General features: G+C 46.9%; 2 protein-coding genes across 3 annotated transcripts in view; one reads left to right on the top strand and one right to left on the bottom strand.

The window, feature by feature from the left end:
- Positions 1–6366, bottom strand: part of LOC106593098 (transmembrane channel-like protein 6) — an 85032-nt gene extending 78666 nt beyond the window's left edge. The window contains exon 1 of the mRNA XM_045709164.1: positions 6162–6366. The gene's annotated coding sequence lies outside the window, so the exon portion shown is untranslated. The remainder of the gene's footprint in view (positions 1–6161) is intronic.
- Positions 6367–6431: 65 nt separating this feature from the next.
- tmc8 (transmembrane channel-like 8) lies at positions 6432–19624 on the top strand. 2 transcript variants are annotated; one of them, XM_045696152.1, is made up of 16 exons: positions 6432–6724; positions 10379–10622; positions 11078–11226; positions 12068–12118; positions 12219–12271; positions 12681–12820; positions 13675–13822; positions 14560–14727; positions 16050–16201; positions 16406–16475; positions 16596–16693; positions 16999–17185; positions 17325–17455; positions 17730–17885; positions 18112–18190; positions 18438–19624. In XM_045696152.1, the coding sequence occupies exons 1-16, from the start codon at positions 6676–6678 to the stop codon at positions 18660–18662; spliced, it is 2100 nt and encodes a 699-aa protein (XP_045552108.1). In that variant the 5' UTR covers positions 6432–6675; the 3' UTR covers positions 18663–19624.
- The last annotated feature ends 2753 nt before the right edge of the window (positions 19625–22377 follow it).

Here is a 22377-nt window from a genome sequence, read left to right as displayed (position 1 = left end):
ACCTCTCCATTCCCCTGTCTCTACCTCTCCATTCCACTGTCTCTACCTCTCCATTCCCCTGTCTCTACCTCTCCATTCCCCTGTCTATACCTCTCCATTCCCCTGTCTCTACCTCTCCATTCCCCTGTCTCTACCTCTCCATTCCCCTGTCTCTACCTCTCCATTCCCCTGTCTCTACCTCTCCATTCCCCTGTCTCTACCTCTCCATTCCCCTGTTCTACCTTTCCATTCCCCTGTCTCTACCTCTCCATTCCCCTGTCTCTACCTCTCCATTCCCCTGTCTCTACCTCTCCATTCCCCTGTCTCTACCTCTCCATTCCCCTGTTTCTACCTCTCCATTCCCCTGTCTCTACCTCTCCATTCCCCTGTCTATACCTCTCCATTCCCCTGTCTCTACCTCTCCATTTGCCTGTCTCTACCTCTCCATTTGCCTGTCTCTACCTCTCCATTCCCCTGTCTATACCTCTCCATTCCCCTGTCTCTACCTCTCCATTCCCCTGTCTCTACCTCTTCATTCCCCTGTCTATACCTCTCCATTCCCCTGTCTATACCTCTCCATTCCCCTGTCTCTACCTCTCCATTCCCCAGTTTCTACCTCTCCATTCCCCTGTCTCTACCTCTCCATTCCCCTGTCTCTACCTCTCCATTTCTCTGTCTCTGTCTCTATCTCTCCATTCCCCTGTTCTACCTCTCCATTCCCCTGTTTCTACCTCTCCATTCCCCTGTTCTACCTCTCCATTCCCCTGTTCTACCTCTCCATTCCCCTGTCTCTACCTCTCCATTCCCCTGTCTCTACCTCTCCATTCCCCTGTCTCTACCTCTCCATTCCCCTGTCTCTACCTCTCCATTCCCATGCCTCTACCTCTCCATTCCCCTGTTTCTACCTCTCCATTCCCCTGACTCTACCGCTCCATTCCACTGTCTCTACCTCTCCATTCCCCTGTCTCTACCTCTCCATTCCCCTGTCTCTACCTCTCCATTCCCCTGTTCTACCTCTACATTCCCCTGACTCTACCGCTCCATTCCCCTGTCTCTACCTCTCCATTCCCTTGTCTCTACCTCTCCATTCCCCTGTCTCTACCTCTCCATTCCCCTGTTCTACCTCTCCATTCCCCTGTCTCTACCTCTCCATTCCCCTGTCTCTACCTCTTCATTCCCCTGTCTCTACCTCTCCATTCCCCTGTCTCTACCTCTCCATTCCCCTGTTTCTACCTCTCCATTCCCCTGTTTCTACCTCTCCATTCCCCTGTCTCTACCTCTCCATTCCCCTGTCTCTACCTCTCCATTCCCCTGTCTCTACCTCCGCATTCCACTGATTCTACCTCTCCATTCCCCTGTCTCTACCTCTTCATTCCCCTGTCTATACCTCTCCATTCCCCTGTCTCTACCTCTCCATTCCCCTGTCTCTACCTCTTCATTCCCCTGTCTCTACCTCTCCCTTCCCCTGTCTCTACCTCTCCATTCCCCTGTTTCTACCTCTCCATTCCCCTGTCTATACCTCTCCATTCCCCTGTCTCTACCTCTCCATTCCCCTGTCTCTACCTCTCCATTCCCCTGTTTCTACCTCTCCATTTCCCTGTCTATACCTCTCCATTCCCCTGTCTCTACCTCTCCATTCCACTGTCTCTACCTCTCCATTCCCCTGTCTATACCTCTCCATTCCCCTGTCTCTACCTCTCCATTCCCCTGTCTCTACCTCTCCATTCCCCTGTCTCTTCCTCTCCATTCCCCTGTCTATACCTCTCCATTCCCCTGTCTCTACCTCCCCATTCCCCTGTCTATACCTCTCCATTCCCCTGTCTCTTCCTCTCCATTCCCCTGTCTCTACCTCTCCATTCCCCTGTCTCTACCTCTCCATTCCCCTGTCTCTACCTCCGCATTCCACTGATTCTACCTCTCCATTCCCCTGTCTCTACCTCTTCATTCCCCTGTCTATATCTCTCCATTCCCCTGTCTCTACCTCTCCATTCCCCTGTCTCTACCTCTTCATTCCCCTGTCTCTACCTCTTCATTCCCCTGTTTCTACCTCTCCATTCCCCTGTCTCTACCTCTCCATTCCCCTGTTTCTACCTCTCCATTCCCCTGTTTCTACCTCTCCATTCCCCTGTCTCTACCTCTCCATTCCCCTGTCTCTACCTCTCCATTCCCCTGTCTCTACCTCCGCATTCCACTGATTCTACCTCTCCATTCCCCTGTCTCTACCTCTTCATTCCCCTGTCTCTACCTCTCCATTCCCCTGTCTCTACCTCTCCATTCCCCTGTCTCTACCTCTTCATTCCCCTGTCTCTACCTCTCCATTCCCCTGTCTCTACCTCTCCATTCCCCTGTCTCTACCTCTCCATTCCCCTGTCTCTACCTCTCCATTCCCCTGTCTCTACCTCTCCATTCCCCTGTCTCTACCTCTCCATTCCCCTGTCTATACCTCTCCATTCCCCTGTCTCTACCTCTCCATTCCCCTGTCTCTACCTCTCCATTCCCCTGTTTCTACCTCTCCATTCCCCTGTCTATACCTCTCCATTCCCCTGTCTCTACCTCTCCATTCCCCTGTCTCTACCTCTCCATTCCCCTGTTTCTACCTCTCCATTTCCCTGTCTATACCTCTCCATTCCCCTGTCTCTACCTCTCCATTCCACTGTCTCTACCTCTCCATTCCCCTGTCTATACCTCTCCATTCCCCTGTCTCTACCTCTCCATTCCCCTGTCTCTACCTCTCCATTCCCCTGTCTCTTCCTCTCCATTCCCCTGTCTATACCTCTCCATTCCCCTGTCTCTACCTCCCCATTCCCCTGTCTATACCTCTCCATTCCCCTGTCTCTTCCTCTCCATTCCCCTGTCTCTACCTCTCCATTCCCCTGTTTCTACCTCTCCATTCCCCTGTCTCTACCTCTCCATTCCCCTGTCTCTACCTCTCCATTCCCCTGTCTCTACCTCCGCATTCCACTGATTCTACCTCTCCATTCCCCTGTCTCTACCTCTTCATTCCCCTGTCTATACCTCTCCATTCCCCTGTCTCTACCTCTCCATTCCCCTGTCTCTACCTCTCCATTCCCCTGTCTCTACCTCTCCATTCCCCTGTCTCTACCTCTCCATTCCCCTGTCTCTACCTCTCCATTCCCCTGTCTCTACCTCTCCATTCCCCTGTCTATACCTCTCCATTCCCCTGTCTCTACCTCTCCCTTCCCCTGTCTCTACCTCTCCATTCCCCTGTCTCTACCTCTCCATTCCCCTGTCTATACCTCTCCATTCCCCTGTCTCTACCTCTCCATTCCCCTGTCTCTACCTCTCCATTCCCCTGTTTCTACCTCTCCATTTCCCTGTCTATACCTCTCCATTCCCCTGTCTCTACCTCTCCATTCCACTGTCTCTACCTCTCCATTCCCCTGTCTATACCTCTCCATTCCCCTGTCTCTACCTCTCCATTCCCCTGTCTCTACCTCTCCATTCCCCTGTCTCTTCCTCTCCATTCCCCTGTCTCTACCTCTCCATTCCCCTGTCTCTACCTCCCCATTCCTCTGTCTATACCTCTCCATTCCCCTGTCTCTTCCTCTCCATTCCCCTGTCTCTACCTCTTCATTCCTCAAACAGACTGGTACCCAGGCTCCCTTTTTAGATGCTAGAGATTATTTCCCTCCTCCACTAGTTACACCCAGATTGCATGGACAACTATGCAACCATTTGCAGCCATGCAGCCAGCATTTCACAGCCTGTATTTGGCATCACATGAGAACTGTTATCTCACATTTACATCTTAGTCCTTCTGCAGACGCTCTTATCCAGAGCATGTTTTACAATCAGTGGTGCATTCAACCAAGAGAGGTAAAACAACCACAAGCTGCACCAACTGTTTGCTTTAGTTTCCATAGACTACAGTAGGGGTGGTAGGTAGTCTAGTGGTTAAGAGCGCTAGGCAAGTCAACGAAAGGTCCCTGGTTTGAATCCCTGAGCCGGCAAGGTGGGAAAATCTGCATTTCTGCCCTTGCGTGAGGTAGTTAACCTCCAACAACTGCTCCTCGGATGCTGTGAACATTGAGTAAGGCAGCTCCCTGCACCTCTCTGAGTCAGAGGTGTTGGGGTAAATGTTGTCATAAGCGTCGTAAGGATTGGACCAAGGCGCAGCGGGTAAAGTGCTCATCTTCTTTATTTGAAGTAACGTGAACACCTAAACAAAATAAACAAAACAACGAAATAGTTCCGTAAGGCAACACAGGCTATACAGAAAACAACCACCCACAAAACACAAGTGAAACAAACACAACTAAATATGGCCTCCAATTAGACACAACGACAACCAGCTTCCTCTAATTGGAGGTCATTGCCAAAAACCCAACATAGAAATAGAAAACTAGATATACACATAGAAATAGCAAATATAGAACCTAAACCAAAAACACCGAAACACACAAAACAAACACCCCCTGCCACGCCCTGACCAAACTACAATGACAAATAAACCCTTTTACTGGACAGGACGTGACAAACGTGAAAGACTCATTTTGGTTGAATGTGATCAGTTGTGCAACTGATAAAGTAGCTGCTTTCCTTTCCCAGTAAGCCTATACATGATAATGCCATCTGGGGTTTGAGTAGGTGGTGAACACGCACTAGCTTTTCAGCAGAATCCTCTCCTAGATTCTCACCAACAGTTTCAGAATGACAATGGCCTATGATCAGTCTTCATTGCACTCAACCACACAGACACATTTTAAACACTTTATTTGATTCCACATATTACATCATAAAGGATTCAAACATTTCAAAGGTCGTTGACCTCAAGGACACTTAAGGAAACAAGAAGTACATTCTCCACACAGCTATGCTGCCCATAACGGCTGAAACAGAGCAGTACCTTCTCCTCCACACAGCTATGCAGACCATAACGGCTGAAACAGAGCAGTACCTTCTCCTCGACACAGCTATGCAGACCATAACGACTGAAACAGAGCAGTACCTTCTCCTCCACACAGCTATGCAGACCATAACAGCTGAAACAGAGCAGTACCTTCTCCTCCACACAGCTATGCAGACCATAACGACTAAAACAGAGCAGTACCTTCTCCTCCACACAGCTATGCAGACCATAACGGCTGAAACAGAGCAGTACCTTCTCCTCCACACAGCTATGCTGCCCATAACGGCTGAAACAGAGCAGTACCTTCTCCTCCACACAGCTATGCAGCCTGTAATGGCTGAAACAGAGCAGTACCTTCTCCTCCACACAGCTATGCAGACCATAACGGCTGAAACAGAGCAGTACCTTCTCCTCCACACAGCTATGCAGACCATAACAGCTGAAACAGAGCAGTACCTTCTCCTCCACACAGCTATGCAGCCTGTAATGGCTGAAACAGAGCAGTACCTTCTCCTCCACACAGCTATGCAGCCCATAACGACTGAAACAGAGCAATACCTTCTCCTCCACACAGCTATACAGACCATAACGACTGAAACAGAGCAGTACCTTCTCCTCCACACAGCTATGCAGACCATAACGACTGAAACAGAGCAGTACCTTCTCCTCCACACAGCTATGCAGCCCATAACGGCTGAAACAGAGCAGTACCTTCTCCTCCACACAGCTACGCAGCCCATAACGGCTGAAACAGAGCAGTACCTTCTCCTCCACACAGCTACGCAGCCTGTAATGGCTGGGCTGCATAGCTGGGTGTTTTGCCCTACTCATAGGCAGGCCTGCAATCTGAAGGCCACATACAGTAATCCTATGTACGTGGCCGAGACTACCAAATATCAACAACTTGCATTAGCATCCCAGGCTGTCCAAGCCTGATATGAGGTGCTGGTATTTAAGGAGCTTTTCAGAAAAGTCCTGCTCAGTCTAATCTCTCCTGGATAGATTCTCATGGAGGAAATTACAAACTTTTGCGAGTGAATTTGACTTCTGGGTAACCAAGATTATGCTCCATGTAAGAATCGAATGAGCAGCCCACTTCGAAAATCAGCACCTCCCTCTGGACTCCCCGCACAACAACAATATCTGGCTTATTCAGCATACAACATAACACATCATCAACACACACACACACACACACACACACACACACACACACACACACACACACACACACACACACACACACACACACACACACACACACACACACACACACACACACACACACACACACACACACAGACCAACTTACCTTCTCTGGACCCTCTCCATTCCGCTCCTCTTCGACCTAGTCCAGCCAGGCCTGTTAGCAGTGTGTATGTATGTAAGTGTGAATTTGTGTGTCTGCGTGTGTGTGTGTGTGTCTTCGTTCTCAACAACAGACTCAATAACGCAACACGCATCTCTGTTTCCTGTCATGTGATTTCCTGAGACCTGTCGACAGAAGCTGCAGCTTAGCCACAGGTCTTATATCAGTTCTAAAACATGAAGTAACAAGTCAACTTATAGGGGAGGATGACGTATCTAAGGTAGAGGGGAGAGAGAGAGACACAGAGAGAGAGAGGGAGAGAAGGAAACAGAGAGGGGCTGATGCCAGGCTGATATTGGGTGAGGAGTGTGTGAATGTGTGTTTGAAGGGAGCTCTGAGTGAATGTGTGTTTGAAGGGAGCTCTGAGTGAATGTGTGCATATGAGTGTGTGTGCGAGCATGTGTGTGTAAGATCAGGAAGCGGAACACAGTAGAGACCTAGAAGACCTTGAAGAAAGATGGAGGACAAAGAATGCAACAGCGGTGGCTTCATGAGGCTCCTATCAGGTAAACGTGTGTGTGTGTGTGTGTGTGTGTGTGTGTGTGTGTGTGTGTGTGTGTGTGTGTGTGTGCCACTTCCATCTTTTATGTGTTACACCCCCTCAGTTGATAGAACTAACTATCTAGCTGTTTAACTTCAGTTGATAGAACTAACTATCTAGCTGTTTAACTTCAGTTAATAGAACTAACTATCTAGCTGTTTAACTTCAGTTAATAGAACTAACTATCTAGTTGTTTAACTTCAGTTAATAGAACTAGGTATCTAGCTGTTTAACTTCAGATGTATGAAGATTTCATTAAAGACAATGTGACACAGTCAAGCCACTGATATCTGGCTTTTATGTCATTTGAATTTGAATTTATAATAAACAGACTACAATGGAACGGTTTGTTTGTTATAATCAACGGCTGAATATGCAGCTTTAAACTTTCAGTTTTCAGAGAGATGTGTGTGTGTGTGAGAGAGAGAGAACCTTGTCTACTTCCTCTTGTTAGGTCAGTTGTTGTTTTGTTGGTTCGTTTTTTAGATCAGCTCTGAAATTATCATATAGAATTGAATTCTATCAAATAATATCAGTTGCATCATTTTCTTTATTTATTAATTACTTTTTTTCCTATCCCATCCCCCCTGGTTGGAGGACTTGGTGGAAACATAAAAATTCAATACGTATAGTTATATAATATATACTGAACAAAAATATAAACACAACATGTTAATTAAGTGTTGGTCGCATTTTTCATGAGCTGAAATAAAAGATCCCAGAAATGTTCCATATGCACAAAAATCGTATTTCTCTAAAATGTTGTGCACAAATGTGTTTACGTCCCTGTTAGTGAGCATTTCTCCTTTGCCAAGATAATCCATCCACCTGACACATCTTACATATCAAGAAGCTGATTAAACAGCATGATCAGTACACAGGTGCACCTTGTGCTGGGGTCAATAAAAGGCCACTCCAAATGTGCTGTTGTGTCACACAACGCAATGCTACAGATGTCTCAAGTTTTGAGGGAGTGTGCAATTGGCATGCTGACTGCAGGAATGTCCATCAGAGCTTTTGCCAGAGAATTTAATGTTAATTTCTCTACCATAAGCCACCTCCAACATCATTTTAGAGAATTTGGCAGTACATCCCAACCGGCCTCACAACCGCAGACCACGTGTAACCACGCCAACCCAGGTCCTCCACATCCGGCTTCTTCACCTGCGAGATAGTCTCCATCCCTCTCTCTCTACCTCTTACTTCACCCTCACTCACTCTCTTCAGCCCTTCATAGATGCTCTCCTCCCTTCTCCCTCTATCCATCAACCTCTTCATCCCCTCCATGGACAAGAGCTGTAGCTCCATCCTTCCATAGATGAGTCTCTCTCCCCTTTGCTCATTCTGTTTAATTTGTATAACATTTTTTGGTACTTTTACCCCTTTTTCTCCCCATTTTTATGGTATCCAATTGGTAGTTAACGTCTTGTTCCATCGCTGCAACACCCGTACGGACTCGGGAGAGGCAAAGGTTGAGAGCCATGCATCCTCCAAAACACGACCCTGCCAAGCCACACTGCTCCCTTAACCCGGAAGCCAGCCGCACCAATGTGTCGGAAGAAACACCGTACAACTGGCGACCCCAGTCAGCGTGCAAGCGCCCGGCCCGCCAAAAGGAGTCGCTATAGCGCGATGGGACAAGGACATCCCGGCTGGTCAAACCCTCCCCTAACCTGGACGACGCTGGGCCAATTATGTGCCGCTTCATGGGTTTCCCGGGCGCGGCCGGCTGCGACACAGCCTGGGATCAAACCCGGGTCTGTAGTGACGCCTCTAGCACAGCGATGCAGTGCCTTAGACCGATGAGCCACCCCTCCCTGCTCATTCTGTCTCACTCTATCCGTCCCTCTCTCCATCCCTCTCTCCATCCCTCTCTCCATCCCTCTATCCATCATTTATCCATCATGTCATTTACAAAATAGCCTCCAACACTCTACTCAGCAAATTGGATGCAGTCTATCACAGTGCCATCCGTTTTGTCACCAAAGCCCCATATACTACTCATCATTGCGACCTGTATGCTCTTGTTGGCTGGTCCTCGCTACATATTCGTCGCCAAACCCACTGGGTCCAGATCATCTATATAAGCCTTCGCTAGGTAAAGCCCTGCCTTATCTCAGCTCACTGGTCACCATAGCAACACCCACCCGTAGCACGCGCTCCAGCAGTTATATTTCACTGGTCACCCCCAAACCCAACACCTCCTTTGGCTGCCTTTCCTTCCAGTTCTCTGCTGCCAATGACTGGAACGAATTGCAAAAATCACTGAAAGTTGGAGACTTATATCTCCCTCACTAACTTCAAGCATCGGCTGTCAGAGCAGCTTACTGATCGGTGTAGCTGTTCACAGCCCATCTGTAAATAGCCCATCCAACCAACTACCTACCTCATCCCCATACTTGTTTTTTGTTTTTTTTTCTGCTCTTTTGCACACCAGTATTTCTACTTGCACATCCTCATCTGCACATCTATCACTCCAGTGTTAATTGCTAAATTGTAATTACTTTGCCACTATGGCCTATTTATTGCCTTACCTCCTTACTTCATTTGCACACACTTTATACAGATTTTCTATTGGGTTATTGACTGTATGTTTGTTTATCCCATGTGTAACTCTGTGTTGTTGTTTTTGTCGCACTGCTTTGCTTTATCTTGTCCAGGTTGCAGTTGTAAATGAGAACTTGTTCTCAACTGGCCTACCTGGTTAAATAAAGGTGAAATAAATAAATAAAAATAAAATATCTTTCTCCGTCCCTCTCGCCGTCCCTCTCTCCGTCCCTCTCTCCGTTCCTCTATCCATCCCTCTCTCCATTCCTCTATCCATCCCCCTCTCCATCCCCCTCTCCGTCCCTCTCCCCATCCCTCTATCCGTCCCTCTCTCCATCCCTCTCTCCATCCCTCTCTCCATCCCTCTATCCATCCCCCTCTCCATCCCCCTCTCCGTCCCTCTCCCCATCCCTCTATCCGTCCCTCTCTCCATCCCTCTCTCCATCTTTCTCTCCATCCCTCTATCCATCCCTCTCTACATTCCTCTATCCGTCCCCCTCTCCGTCCCCCTCTCCGTCCCCCTATCCGGTCCCTCTCTCCGTCCCTCTCTCCATCCCTCTCTCCATTCCTCTATCCATTCCTCTATCCATCCCCCTCTCCATCCCTCTCCCCATCCCTCTCCCCATCCCTCTATCCATCCCTCTCTCCATCCCTCTATCCATCCCTCTATCCATTCCTCTATCCATCCCTCTCCCCGTCCCTCTCCCCGTCCCTCTCTCCGTCCCTCTATCCGTCCCTCTCTCCGTCCCTCTCTCCATCCCTCTCCCATCCCTCTCTCCATCCCTCTCTCCATCCCTCTCCCCCTCTCCGTCCCTCTCTCCACCCCTCTATCCATCCCTCTCTCCGTTCCTCTATCATCCCTCTCTCCATCCCTCTTTCCATCCCTCTCTCCATCCCTCTCTCCGTCCCTCTCTCCATCCCTCTCTCCATCCCTCTCCCATCCCTCTCCCCGTCCCTCTCTCCATCCCTCTCTCCATCCCTCTCTCCATCCCTCTCCCCGTCCCTCTCTCCATCCCTCTCTCCATCCCTCTCTCCATCCCTCTCTCCATCCCTCTCTCCACCCCCCCAATAGAGGAGAGCTGTAGCTCCACTGTGACAGGCGAGTCGTGTGTCAACTACCAGACTGAGATCTTCAACCAGCTCCCCAGCTCTCTGGCCCGACGACGGACCCACCACCACCACCAGGACAGGGGGACCATAGAGACATCGCACCCAGTAGAGAAGCACCCTGAACTGGCAGGAGAAGCCAGAGACAGGGCCTCTACCCAGCCGATCAGGAGCCTGCCGGTCTGTATGCAGAGGAAGAGAGAGGCAAGGTGAGTGATCGAGAGGTTGTGTGGAGAGATCACATGAACACACACATGCACACACGAACTCACCCTCGCACGCACGCACGCACGCACACACACACACACACACACACACACACACACACACACACACACGCACGCACGCACGCACGCACGCACGCACGCACGCACGCACGCACACACACACACACACACACACACACACACACACACACACACACACACAGGTGTCGCACACACGTACAAATATTCACCAAACTGTTGCAAGAATAAGGGTCACGGAGGCAGTGTTGCAAGTTGCTTTGCCATTCTCTGTTTCAGTGTTTATGTTATCATAGAAGGTAGAGTGAGAGAGTTGGGTGTGTGTGGATATGGATGTGTGTGACGCAGCTGTATAATGATACAAGATATAGGATTTAAAAAAATACTTGCTGGTAAGAGGTGTGTCATCTGTCAATCAGGGACCTGAGGCACCTGCAGACGCGTACTGTTGGCCGATGGGAGTCATGGAAACGGAACCAGAGAATAAACAGGAAGAGGCTTGGGGAGCAGGTGGGCGAGGCAATGTCAAGGCTTTTGCCATGGAGCAGCACCCTCCACACCATTGAAGGTGAGAGGGAGAGGGAGAGGGAGAGGGAGAGGGATTGGGAGTGGGAGTGCGTGTGTGTGTGTTGCTCAACCCCACCTCAAACTTGTATATCAAACAGACCATTTCAAAAATGCTTGCTATTTCCTCATAAAACATGATGTGATCTCCCTGAGGACGATGAGCTGGCCAATCAGCGGTCTAGAAGTGGATGGGCTGGCCAATCAGCAGTCTACTTGCATTAATACTTTTTTTATGACCAGTATACGCCCACACCATTCAGACACAGAAAAGCATCTTTTTAACACATATAATTACCATATTTGGGAAGGAAAACAATTTCACTCATATTGTAAGTAATTATAGGTCATATTTCATAGAAATGTGAAAATACTGGACAGTTACTTTAAGGCATGCAAATACTGAGGCACGTTCAGCATGGCACAACGTTTTGGAGTTTTCAGATAGAAATATATTACGTAGAACTAACATGCAACGTTCGACAGCGTTTGGCAACTGAACACTCCAAAACGTTGTGCCATGCCATGCCATGCCATTCTCATGCCTCAGGATTTGCATGCTTTAAAGTAACTGTCCAGTGTTTCCACATTTCTATGAAATATGATCTATAATTACTTACAATGTGAGTGAAATAGTTTTCCTTCCCAAACATGGTAATTATGTGTGTTAAAAAGCAGATTTTCTGTGTCTGAATGGTGTGGGCGTATATCGGTAATATATACCTGCTGCACCACCACCACCATCTCTCTCTCCCCTCCAGGTAGATTCGGTGTAGGCGTGAAGGCTTATTTTGTCTTCCTGAGATATTTGGTTTACCTGAACCTGCTCCTGTGTCTGGTCATAGGAGGGACTATACTCATACCCACAGTCGTCTATGACAGCGATGCTGACAGAGGTATGTGGGTAATACATTGTTATAATGTGCCGGATGTATGCGTTGTTGTGGTAAAAAGGCCATAGATTTAGTTGACAGTTGCTCTGTGATGTGGTTGCAGGACTACTGAGGTTCGAGGGCAATGACTCGGTTTTGGACTTCTTCGTTGGTTCGGTGAGTGTGTGTCTGTGTGTGTGTGTGTGTCTGTGTGTGTACATGTGTGTGTGTGTATTTGTGAATAGCAGTGGAGGCTGCTGAGGGGAGGACGGCTCATGGTAATGGCTGGAACGGAATAAATGGAATGGCATGAAACCATGTGTCTGACGTATTTGATACCATTCCACTAGTTCCACTTCAGTCATTACCACGAGCCCTGTCCTCCCCAACTAAGGTGCCACCAACCTCCTGTGGTGTACAGTGTATGTGATTTAACCCTCCTTCTCCCTCTCTCTCCTCTCTCTCTTCCTCTTGATCTCCCTCCCTCCCTCCCTCCCTCCCTCCCTCCCTCCCTCCCTCCCTCCCTCCCTCCCTCCCTCCCTCCCTCCCTCCCTCCCTCCCTCCCTCTCTTCCCTCCCTCCTCCAGGGTTTTCTAGAACGTTCTCCAGTATTCTATGGGTTCTATGCACGTAGTTCTCTGGACCTGCTGTGTCTGAACACGCCCCTCCTCTTCCTCCTCGGAACCCTCACCGTCCTCATCCTCAGTCTGGTCATGGTGGTCCGCAGGTCAGACACACACACACACACACACACACACACACACACACACACACACACACACACACACACACACACACACACACACACACACACACACACACACACACAGAATTTCGCTGCAATAACATTTGCTAACCATGTGTATGCTACAAATAACATTTTATTTGATGTTGTTTTACTATCCTTGTGGGAAACAAACAATTGATTCCCCTTCAAAATCCTATTTTCCCTAACCCCAAACCCCTAACCTAATCCTTAACCTAACCCTAACCCTAACCTTAACCATAAACCCCTAACCCTAAGCATAACCCCTAACCCTAATTGTAACCCTAACCCCCTAAGCCTAAAATCGCTTTTTTCCTTGTGGGGACCGGCAAAATGTACCGACCTGTCAGAATTTTCTTTGTTTTACTATCCTTGTGAGGACACACACACACACACACACACACACACACACACACTGTCCCTCTAGCCCCGCCGGCAGGGGTGGGCAATTCCAGTCCTCGGGGCCCTTATTGGTGTCACAGTTTTGACCCAGCTCATGATCTTCAGCTGTGTTTGCTAGGGATGGAGAAAAAGTGTGACACCAATCAGGACTGGAGTTGCCCACCCTTGCGGAGTAGCCCATGCCTCCACCAATCAAATTCTTTTACATTTGTAAGGAGTAGTGAATGAGTGCACACTTCAGGAGGAAGGAGAGATAAAGGAGAGGTAAAGGAGAGATTATTGGGACGCAGCCAAAGATACGCAGTTAAAGATGTGTCCACAGGGAGGACACAGTAGGGTTTATTTAGCGAAAGCTACTGGACCAAAGTTGTAAAGTCTGTTTTTTTACCATTCTCATCACCTCTTTTAAACAGGACGGTTGTAGGCTACAAGCACACGTGGTTGCTAGGCAACCGCTACAACATCCACATGAGCTACAAGGTGTTCTGTGGGTGGGACTTCTGTATCCAGGACCCCGAGGTCGCCGACCTCAAACTCAGCTTCATCAGGAATGAACTGAAGGTTAGGGGTGGTAGTCAATCTCTTTCAACTAACTTTATCCTCTCCTCTCTCTCTCTCTCTCTCTCTCTCTCTCTCTCTCTCTCTCTCTCTCTCTCTCTCTCTCTGTCATGATTGTTCTGTATCCCTTCCTCTGTCTTGCTCTTTCACAAAGTGAGTTCACACAGACTACCTCTCTCTCTCTCTCTCTCTCTCAGTTGGGCAACTCTTTAATTTACAATACCTACAAAGGTTCTGCTTCTTCATTCTCTCTCCTTCTTTATCTTTATATTTGACACTCGTTCTCCTTTCTGTTATATTCTTTTTTTGTTTTCCCCCTCCCTCCCTCCCTCCCTCTCCCTCTCCCCTCCCTCCCTCTCCCTCTCCCTCTCCCCTCCCTCTCCCTCCCCCTCTCCCCTCCCTCTCCCTCTCCCTCCCTCCCTCCCTCCCTCTCCTCCTCTCCTCTCCCTCTCCCTCTCCCTCCCTCCCTCCCTCCCCCTCCCTCCCTCTCCCCCTCCCTCTCCCCTCCCTCCCTCTCCCTCTCCCTCTCCCTCCCTCTCCCTCTCCCTCCCTCCCTCCCTCTCCCTCTCCCTCCCTCCCTCCCTCCCTCCCTCCCTCCCTCCCTCCCTCCCTCCCTCCTCCCTCTCCCTCTCCCACTCCCTCCCTCCCCCTCCCTCCCTCTCCCCTCCCCTCCCTCTCCCTCTCCCTCCCTCTCCCCTCCCTCCCCCTCCCTCTCCCTCTCCCTCTCCCCTCCCTCCCAGTTATACTTAGAAGAGGAGAGGTTCCAACAGCGGGAAGCAAGGAGGACGTTGGGTCAGTGGGCACGGCTCTACTTCCTGCGAGGGCTGCTCCACTTCCTGGTCCTGGTTCTACTGGGCGGAGCCTTCTGTCTCATCTACCATGCCACCAAAGCCTCACAGGCGGAGAGGGTGTGTGTTAGTTATAGATTTAAACAGGCTGACAGGGTGTGTGTGTGTTAGTTATAGATTTAAACAGGCTGACAGGGTGTGTGTTAGTTATAGATTTAAACAGGCTGAGAGGGTGTGTGTTAGTTATAGATTTAAACAGGCTGACAGGGTGTGTGTGTGTTAGTTATAGATTTAAACAGGCTGAGAGGGTGTGTGTTAGTTATAGATTTAAACAGGCTGAGAGGGTGTGTGTGTGTTAGTTATAGATTTAAACAGGCTGAGAGGGTGTGTGTGTGTTAGTTATAGATTTAAACAGGCTGAGAGGGTGTGTGTGTGTTAGTTATAGATTTAAACAGGTTGAGAGGGTGTGTGTTAGTTATAGATTTAAACAGGCTGACAGGGTGTGTGTTAGTTATAGATTTAAACAGGCTGACAGGGTGTGTGTTAGTTATAGATTTAAACAGGCTGACAGGGTGTGTGTGTTAGTTATAGATTTAAACAGGCTGACAGGGTGTGTGTTAGTTATAGATTTAAACAGGCTGACAGGGTGTGTGTTAGTTATAGATTTAAACAGGCTGACAGGGTGTGTGTGTGTTAGTTATAGATTTAAACAGGCTGACAGGGTGTGTGTGTGTTAGTTATAGATTTAAACAGGCTGACAGGGTGTGTGTTAGTTATAGATTTAAACAGGCTGACAGGGTGTGTGTTAGTTATAGATTTAAACAGGCTGACAGGGTGTGTGTTAGTTATAGATTTAAACAGGCTGACAGGGTGTGTGTTAGTTATAGATTTAAACAGGCTGACAGGGTGTGTGTGTGTGCGTGTGCATGTATTACTTACTTATAGATTAATTAGTTAGTCAATTTATCAGGTTCATTATTTTGGCATCCTTTAAAACCCCTCCCCCTCCTGCTCAACCCCCCCTCCCCGTCTCTCCCCCCTCCCCGTCTCTCCCCCCCTCCCCGTCTCTCTCCCCCTCCCCGTCTCTCTCCCCTCCCCGTCTCTCTCCCCCTCCCCGTCTCTCTCCCCCTCCCCGTCTCTCTCCCCTCCCCGTCTCTCCCCCTCCCCGTCTCTCCCCCTCCCCGTCTCTCCCCCTCTCCCCGTCTCTCTCCCCGTCTCTCCCCCCTCTCCCGTCTCTCTCCCCCCTCCCCGTCTCTCTCCCCTCCCCGTCTCTCTCCCCCTCCCCGTCTCTCTCCCCTCCCCGTCTCTCCCCCTCCCTGTCTCTCTCCCCTCCCCATCTCTCTCCCCTCCTGCTCAACCCCCCCTCCCCGTCTCTCTCCCCCTCTCCCCGTCTCTCTCCCACTCTCCCCGTCTCTCTCCCCGTCTTTCTCCCCCTCTCTCAGAGTGGAGACTATTTGATCCTCACGGTGCTTTTCCAGTACCTTCCTCCCATCGTCATCACCCTGGTCAACTTCTTCCTGCCTCACGTCTTCCGCCATATCTCTTCCTTCGAGGATTACTCCATCACCACCCAGGTCAATGCTACCCTCGTCAGGTAGGAGCATAAATGTCCAATCTTTATTGGTACACCAAATCATCATCATCATCATCATCATCATCATCATCATCAATAAATAAATATTGATAATCACTGAAGTTCTCTCTTCATCATCTTAATTCTTAAAATTTCTCCTTCTCCTCCTCCTCCTCCTTCTCTTCCTCCTCCTCCTGCTCCTCCTCCTCCTATTCTTGCCCCCAGGAGTATCTTCCTGAAGTTGGCCAGTCTGGGGATGTATCTCTTCTTCCTCTTCCAAAACAGCCAACAGGATGTGAGTTATAACGACTAACCATTGTTGACAACTACAGATCATATTGACATATTGACAGACCTTTGGCACTAAATGGGCTTCATCTACAGTAAATGGACGTCATACTCTGTGTGTCCTCAGTGTTGGGAGAATCAGTTTGGTAAAGAGATGTACAAGCTCGCTGTGTTCGATTTCCTCGCCTGTTTCTGCAACACCTTCTTCATCGCCTATCCTAGAAAGTAAGTTCATATTCTGCTTTCTGAAGGAGTATTTCTGATGAAAACTTATTTGGCCCGATGGAACAGAGCACTTGTGGAACCCTCGCCTTCACCTGTCCAATCATCTCAGATCAGTTCATACTGCAGCCAGTTTTGGGGTCCAGCAACTGTCAACTCAACAACTTAGCTGTCGCATCAAGGGATCCAAACCTCTTGACAAGGTTGCCAGGTGTTGGGTTGCTACAATACTTTAACTATGTAATGTGTGTTTTGGATGTTTTCTAGCAGTATCCTTCATCTTGTCGTCCCTTCATCCCTCCTCGCAGGTGGTTGGTGGACAGGTACCCATCGTCTTGGCTGGCGCGGTTGTCGGGGAAACAGCATTTCCTGATCCCGTTCAATGTTCTAGACCTGGTGTACAGTCAGACGGTCACATGGGTAGGACTGTTCTACTGTCCCATGCTGCCATTTATAGAGACAGTCAAACTGATGGCCATTTTTTACATCAAGAAGGTGAGTGTTGTTGTTATTTACACAACTCTTTCTCTCAACAAATCATCTCTCACTGTTTCATTTCTCACTTCTGACTTGCTCTCTCTCTCTCTCTCCCTCTCTCTCCCTCTCTCTCCCCCTCATCCCCTCCTCTTCCCAGTTGACAGTTCTCCAGTGCTGTGTTCCGGCCCAGAGAATGTTCCGTGCCTCTAGTTCTTCAGTTCTGTTCCACTTCATGTTACTACTGGGTCTCATCATGGCAGTCATCACCCTCGGAAGTAACCTACACAAGTAAGACCTCCCTCCTCTCTCTTCTCTTTCACTCCTGTTTCACTCCTGTTTCACTCTACTAGAATCTCCCTCCAACAGTAAGACCTCCCTCCTCTCTTTCTCTTCTCTTTCACCTCTGTTTCACTCCTGTTTCACTCTACTAGAATCACCCTCCACCAGTAATTATGAAAGAAATAGAAACGGATCATAAATTACTCCTCTGGTTCCTTGAGTCTGATTCCTCTCAAGGCTTCTTCCTATCCACAAAGCACTGTACTTGTTCTCCCCCCCCCAGGTTCGAACCTTCCTCCAGCTGTGGTCCATTCGTGGGTAGCGCTACAGTGTTTAATGTAACAGCTGTGTGTGTGGACAGTCTACCAGGACCGGCCCAGTCCACCCTGAGATACCTGTCCTCAGAGGCCTTCGTTCTGCCGGTGATACTGGCGCAGATGTAGGTGATATAGATCATATACACATACACACACACATACACACACACACCGGCCTGCCACCCACTGCTACTGGCTCAGAGGTGCAATACGTGAAATAGAACCTGACTCCTCTCATAGATACTGTTTCTTACAGATCATAGAAATAAAATGAATGGAACATGACACCTTCCTGTTGCCATGGATGTAAATGTTACAGATCGTATATCATCTTACCATTTTCCCCAGTGTTGTCCTGACCTCCTTTGAGTCGCGGAGGAGAGCCAATGGAAAAGCCATCGAGAGACTGAAGGACATGCTGGTGATGGTAGGTTACCTACTGATAACATTATTAGTTAAGCCTAATCCAGCTGCTGAGGATAGGTTTGTGTCTTCATAGTAAGACAGTTCAAATAGTGCAATACATTCATTCATGCGCTCTCTCTCTCTCTCTCTCTCTCTCTCTCTCTCTCTCTCTCTCTCTCTCTCTCTCTCTTTCTTTCTTTCTCTCTCTTTCTTTCTTTCTTTCTTTCTCTCTCTCTTTCTCTCTCTCTTTCTCTGTGTTTCTCCCCCAGAGCACCTCAGATAAGCATTTTCTGCTGAAGCAGCACACTCTCTCACTCAGACGCCAGAAGAAAACCTTCAAGGCCCCCACCACTGTTTCAGGCACTAGAGAGGGCAGCCCTACCACCATGAAAGACCCCTCAGCAGGCATTGGAGAGGACAGCCATATCGCTCAACTGAAGGACCCCTCTGCACAGCCTACAGGCGATGACATAAAGATAGATAGAGGACTCTAGTGCCCAGAAGCCAGTTTTGGCATGTGCAGCGACATTTGGGACTTTCACCATTCGGAAGTAGTCAACTGAGTGGAACTACCTATGGTTTAAGGAACATGATTCCATCCAGGTCATCAGGAGGGTTCAACCAAAGAATTATACTTGTGAGGAAACATTCCATAACTGCAGGTAGCTGTAAATTGCCAACCTTGGCTTTATACCTGTTCAAACAATACACTCTAGGTGGCAGTATGTACCCTTTCAGTTTGTTTACCAACTCATAGAAGTAGTAGAAGAAGAAAATTAACTACTTCGAAATGAAGATTGCCTCAATGGCTCTTCCCATGCTACCACAGACGCCCTATTGGGACAGATACACTGTTGTGTTCTCTAACTATCTCTATGCAGCCCAGAGAGATAGAAATAGAGCCCACCACCTATCATTGTGTCAAATGCACCCTCTATCCAACTCTATGGAGCAGACATAGCCAAATGGCACCATATTCCATATTTAGATCACAAAAGTAGTAGTAGATGTGACCTTTGAGCTTTTTGTCACTCCCTAACATTCAGGGTTTACTGCTCTGGGCTCTACCTAAATGTCATATACAGTATTAAGAACAACAAGAGTAAAGTTACAGTACTAGTGTTACTGTACTGATGTGTTTAGTGGCTATGATGCAGTTGTAAAAGCTTAACTCTCAGGTATGTGGTATCATTGGGGATGATGTTGCTATATAGGCTGTACCTGTAAACAGCGTTAAGGACAGAGTACTACTAATGTGTACTGATAGAATACAGATGTGTTTAATGGTTTTAAATATACATGTAAAAGCTCTTACTATGAAGTAGATGTTGTTTCTGCAACAGCTTGAGTTTTTTTTTAAATACATATTTTACATTTGATCATATACTGTTTTTAAATGTGAACTTCTATGAATGAAGTTATAAAAAAGCTTCTATTAAAAGGCTGTGTTATGTCATTCACTGTTCTGTTGTTGTTGTTGTTGTTCACTGTTCTTGTTGTTGTTGTTGTTCACTGTTCTGTTGTTGTTGTTGTTCACTGTTCTGTTGTTGTTGTTGTTGTTCACTGTTCTGTTGTTGTTGTTGTTCACTGTTCTGTTGTTGTTGTTGTTGTTCACTGTTCTGTTGTTGTTGTTGTTGTTCACTGTTCTGTTGTTGTTGTTGTTGTTCACTGTTCTGTTGTTGTTGTTGTTCACTGTTCTGTTGTTGTTGTTGTTCACTGTTCTGTTGTTGTTGTTGTTCACTGTTCTGTTGTTGTTGTTGTTCACTGTTCTGTTGTTGTTGTTGTTCACTGTTCTGTTGTTGTTGTTGTTCACTGTTCTGTTGTTGTTGTTCACTGTTCTGTTGTTGTTGTTGTTCACTGTTCTGTTGTTGTTGTTGTTCACTGTTCTGTTGTTGTTGTTGTTCACTGTTCTGTTGTTGTTGTTGTTGTTCACTGTTCTGTTGTTGTTGTTGTTCACTGTTCTGTTGTTGTTGTTGTTCACTGTTCTGTTGTTGTTGTTGTTCACTGTTCTGTTGTTGTTGTTGTTCACTGTTCTGTTGTTGTTGTTGTTCACTGTTCTGTTGTTGTTGTTGTTCACTGTTCTGTTGTTGTTGTTGTTCACTGTTCTGTTGTTGTTGTTGTTCACTGTTCTGTTGTTGTTGTTGTTGTTCACTGTTCTGTTGTTGTTGTTGTTGTTCACTGTTCTGTTGTTGTTGTTGTTGTTCACTGTTCTGTTGTTGTTGTTGTTCACTGTTCTGTTGTTGTTGTTGTTGTTGTTCACTGTTCTGTTGTTGTTGTTGTTCACTGTTCTGTTGTTGTTGTTGTTGTTCACTGTTCTGTTGTTGTTGTTGTTGTTCACTGTTCTGTTGTTGTTGTTGTTCACTGTTCTGTTGTTGTTGTTGTTGTTGTTCACTGTTCTGTTGTTGTTGTTGTTGTTGTTCACTGTTCTGTTGTTGTTGTTGTTCACTGTTCTGTTGTTGTTGTTGTTGTTGTTCACTGTTCTGTTGTTGTTGTTGTTCACTGTTCTGTTGTTGTTGTTGTTCACTGTTCTGTTGTTGTTGTTGTTGTTGTTCACTGTTCTGTTGTTGTTGTTGTTCACTGTTCTGTTGTTGTTGTTCACTGTTCTGTTGTTGTTTTCTCAAAACCCTGGTTCCTTCTGTCATCCATTCATAACCGTGTCTGTGAATTTAGCCTGTTGTAGTCACAGTGTGTTGTCTAGATGGACAGTATAGTTGTAGTAGGTTAGTAGTCATAGTGTGTTGTCTAGATGGACAGTATAGTTGTAGTAGGTTAGTAGTCATATGTGTTGTCTAGATGGACAGTATAGTTGTAGTAGGTTAGTAGTCATAGTGTGTTGTCTAGATACAAGTGGTTTAGATGGACAGTAGGGTATATATATAGTGTGTTGTCTAGATAGACAGTATAGTTGTAGTAGGTTAGTAGTCATAGTGTGTTGTCTAGATGGACAGTATAGTTGTAGTAGGTTAGTAGTCATAGTGTTGTTTAGATGGACAGTATAATTGTAGTAGGTTAGTAGTCATAGTGTTGTCTAGATGGACAGTATAGTTGTAGTAGATTAGTAGTCATAGTGTTGTTTAGATGGACAGTATAGTTGTAGTAGGTTAGTATATATAGTGTGTTGTCTAGATAGACAGTATATTTGTAGTAGGTTAGTAGTCATAGTGTGTTGTCTAGATGGACAGTATAGTTGTAGTAGGTTAGTATATATAGTGTGTTGTCTAGATGGACAGTATACTTGTAGTAGGTTAGTAGTCATAGTGTGTTGTCTAGATAGACAGTATATTTGTAGTAGGTTAGTAGTCATAGTGTGTTGTCTAGATAGACAGTATAGTTGTAGTAGGTTAGTAGTCATAGTGTGTTGTCTAGATAGACAGTATAGTTGTAGTAGGTTAGCATATATAGTGTGTTGTCTAGATAGACAGTATATTTGTAGTAGGTTAGTAGTCATAGTGTGTTGTCAAGATAGACAGTACAGTTGTAGTAGGTTAGTAGTCATAGTGTTGTTTAGATGGACAGTATAGTTGTAGTAGGTTAGCATATATAGTGGGTTGTCTAGATAGACAGTATATTTGTAGTAGGTTAGTAGTCATAGTGTGTTGTCTAGATAGACAGTACAGTTGTAGTAGGTTAGTAGTCATAGTGTTGTTTAGATGGACAGTATAGTTGTAGTAGGTTAGTAGTCATAGTGTGTTGTCTAGATAGACAGTATAATTGTAGTAGGTTAGTAGTCACAGTGTGTTGTCTAGATAGACAGTATAGTTGTAGTAGGTTAGTAGTCATAGTGTGTTGTTTAGATGGACAGTATAGCTGTAGTAGGTTAGTAGACATAGTGTTGTTTAGATGGACAGTATATTTGTAGTAGGTTAGTAGTCATAGTGTGTTGTCTAGATAGACAGTATAGTTGTAGTAGGTTAGTAGTCATAGTGTTGTTTAGATGGACAGTATAGTTGTAGTAGGTTAGTAGTCATAGTGTGTTGTCTAGATAGACAGTATATTTGTAGTAGGTTAGTAGTCATAGTGTTGTTTAGATGGACAGTATAGTTGTAGTAGGTTAATATATATAGTGTGTTGTCTAGATAGACAGTATATTTGTAGTAGGTTAGTAGTCATAGTGTGTTGTCTAGATGGACAGTATAGTTGTAGTAGGTTAGTAGTCATAGTGTGTTGTCTAGATAGACAGTATAGTTGTAGTAGGTTAGTAGTCATAGT

Source organism: Salmo salar, chromosome ssa02, assembly GCF_905237065.1.
Source record: "Salmo salar chromosome ssa02, Ssal_v3.1, whole genome shotgun sequence".
Lineage (NCBI taxonomy): Eukaryota > Metazoa > Chordata > Actinopteri > Salmoniformes > Salmonidae > Salmo > Salmo salar.
The sequence above is the reverse complement of the archived record's forward strand: the minus strand, read 5'-3'. Positions and strand labels throughout refer to the sequence as shown.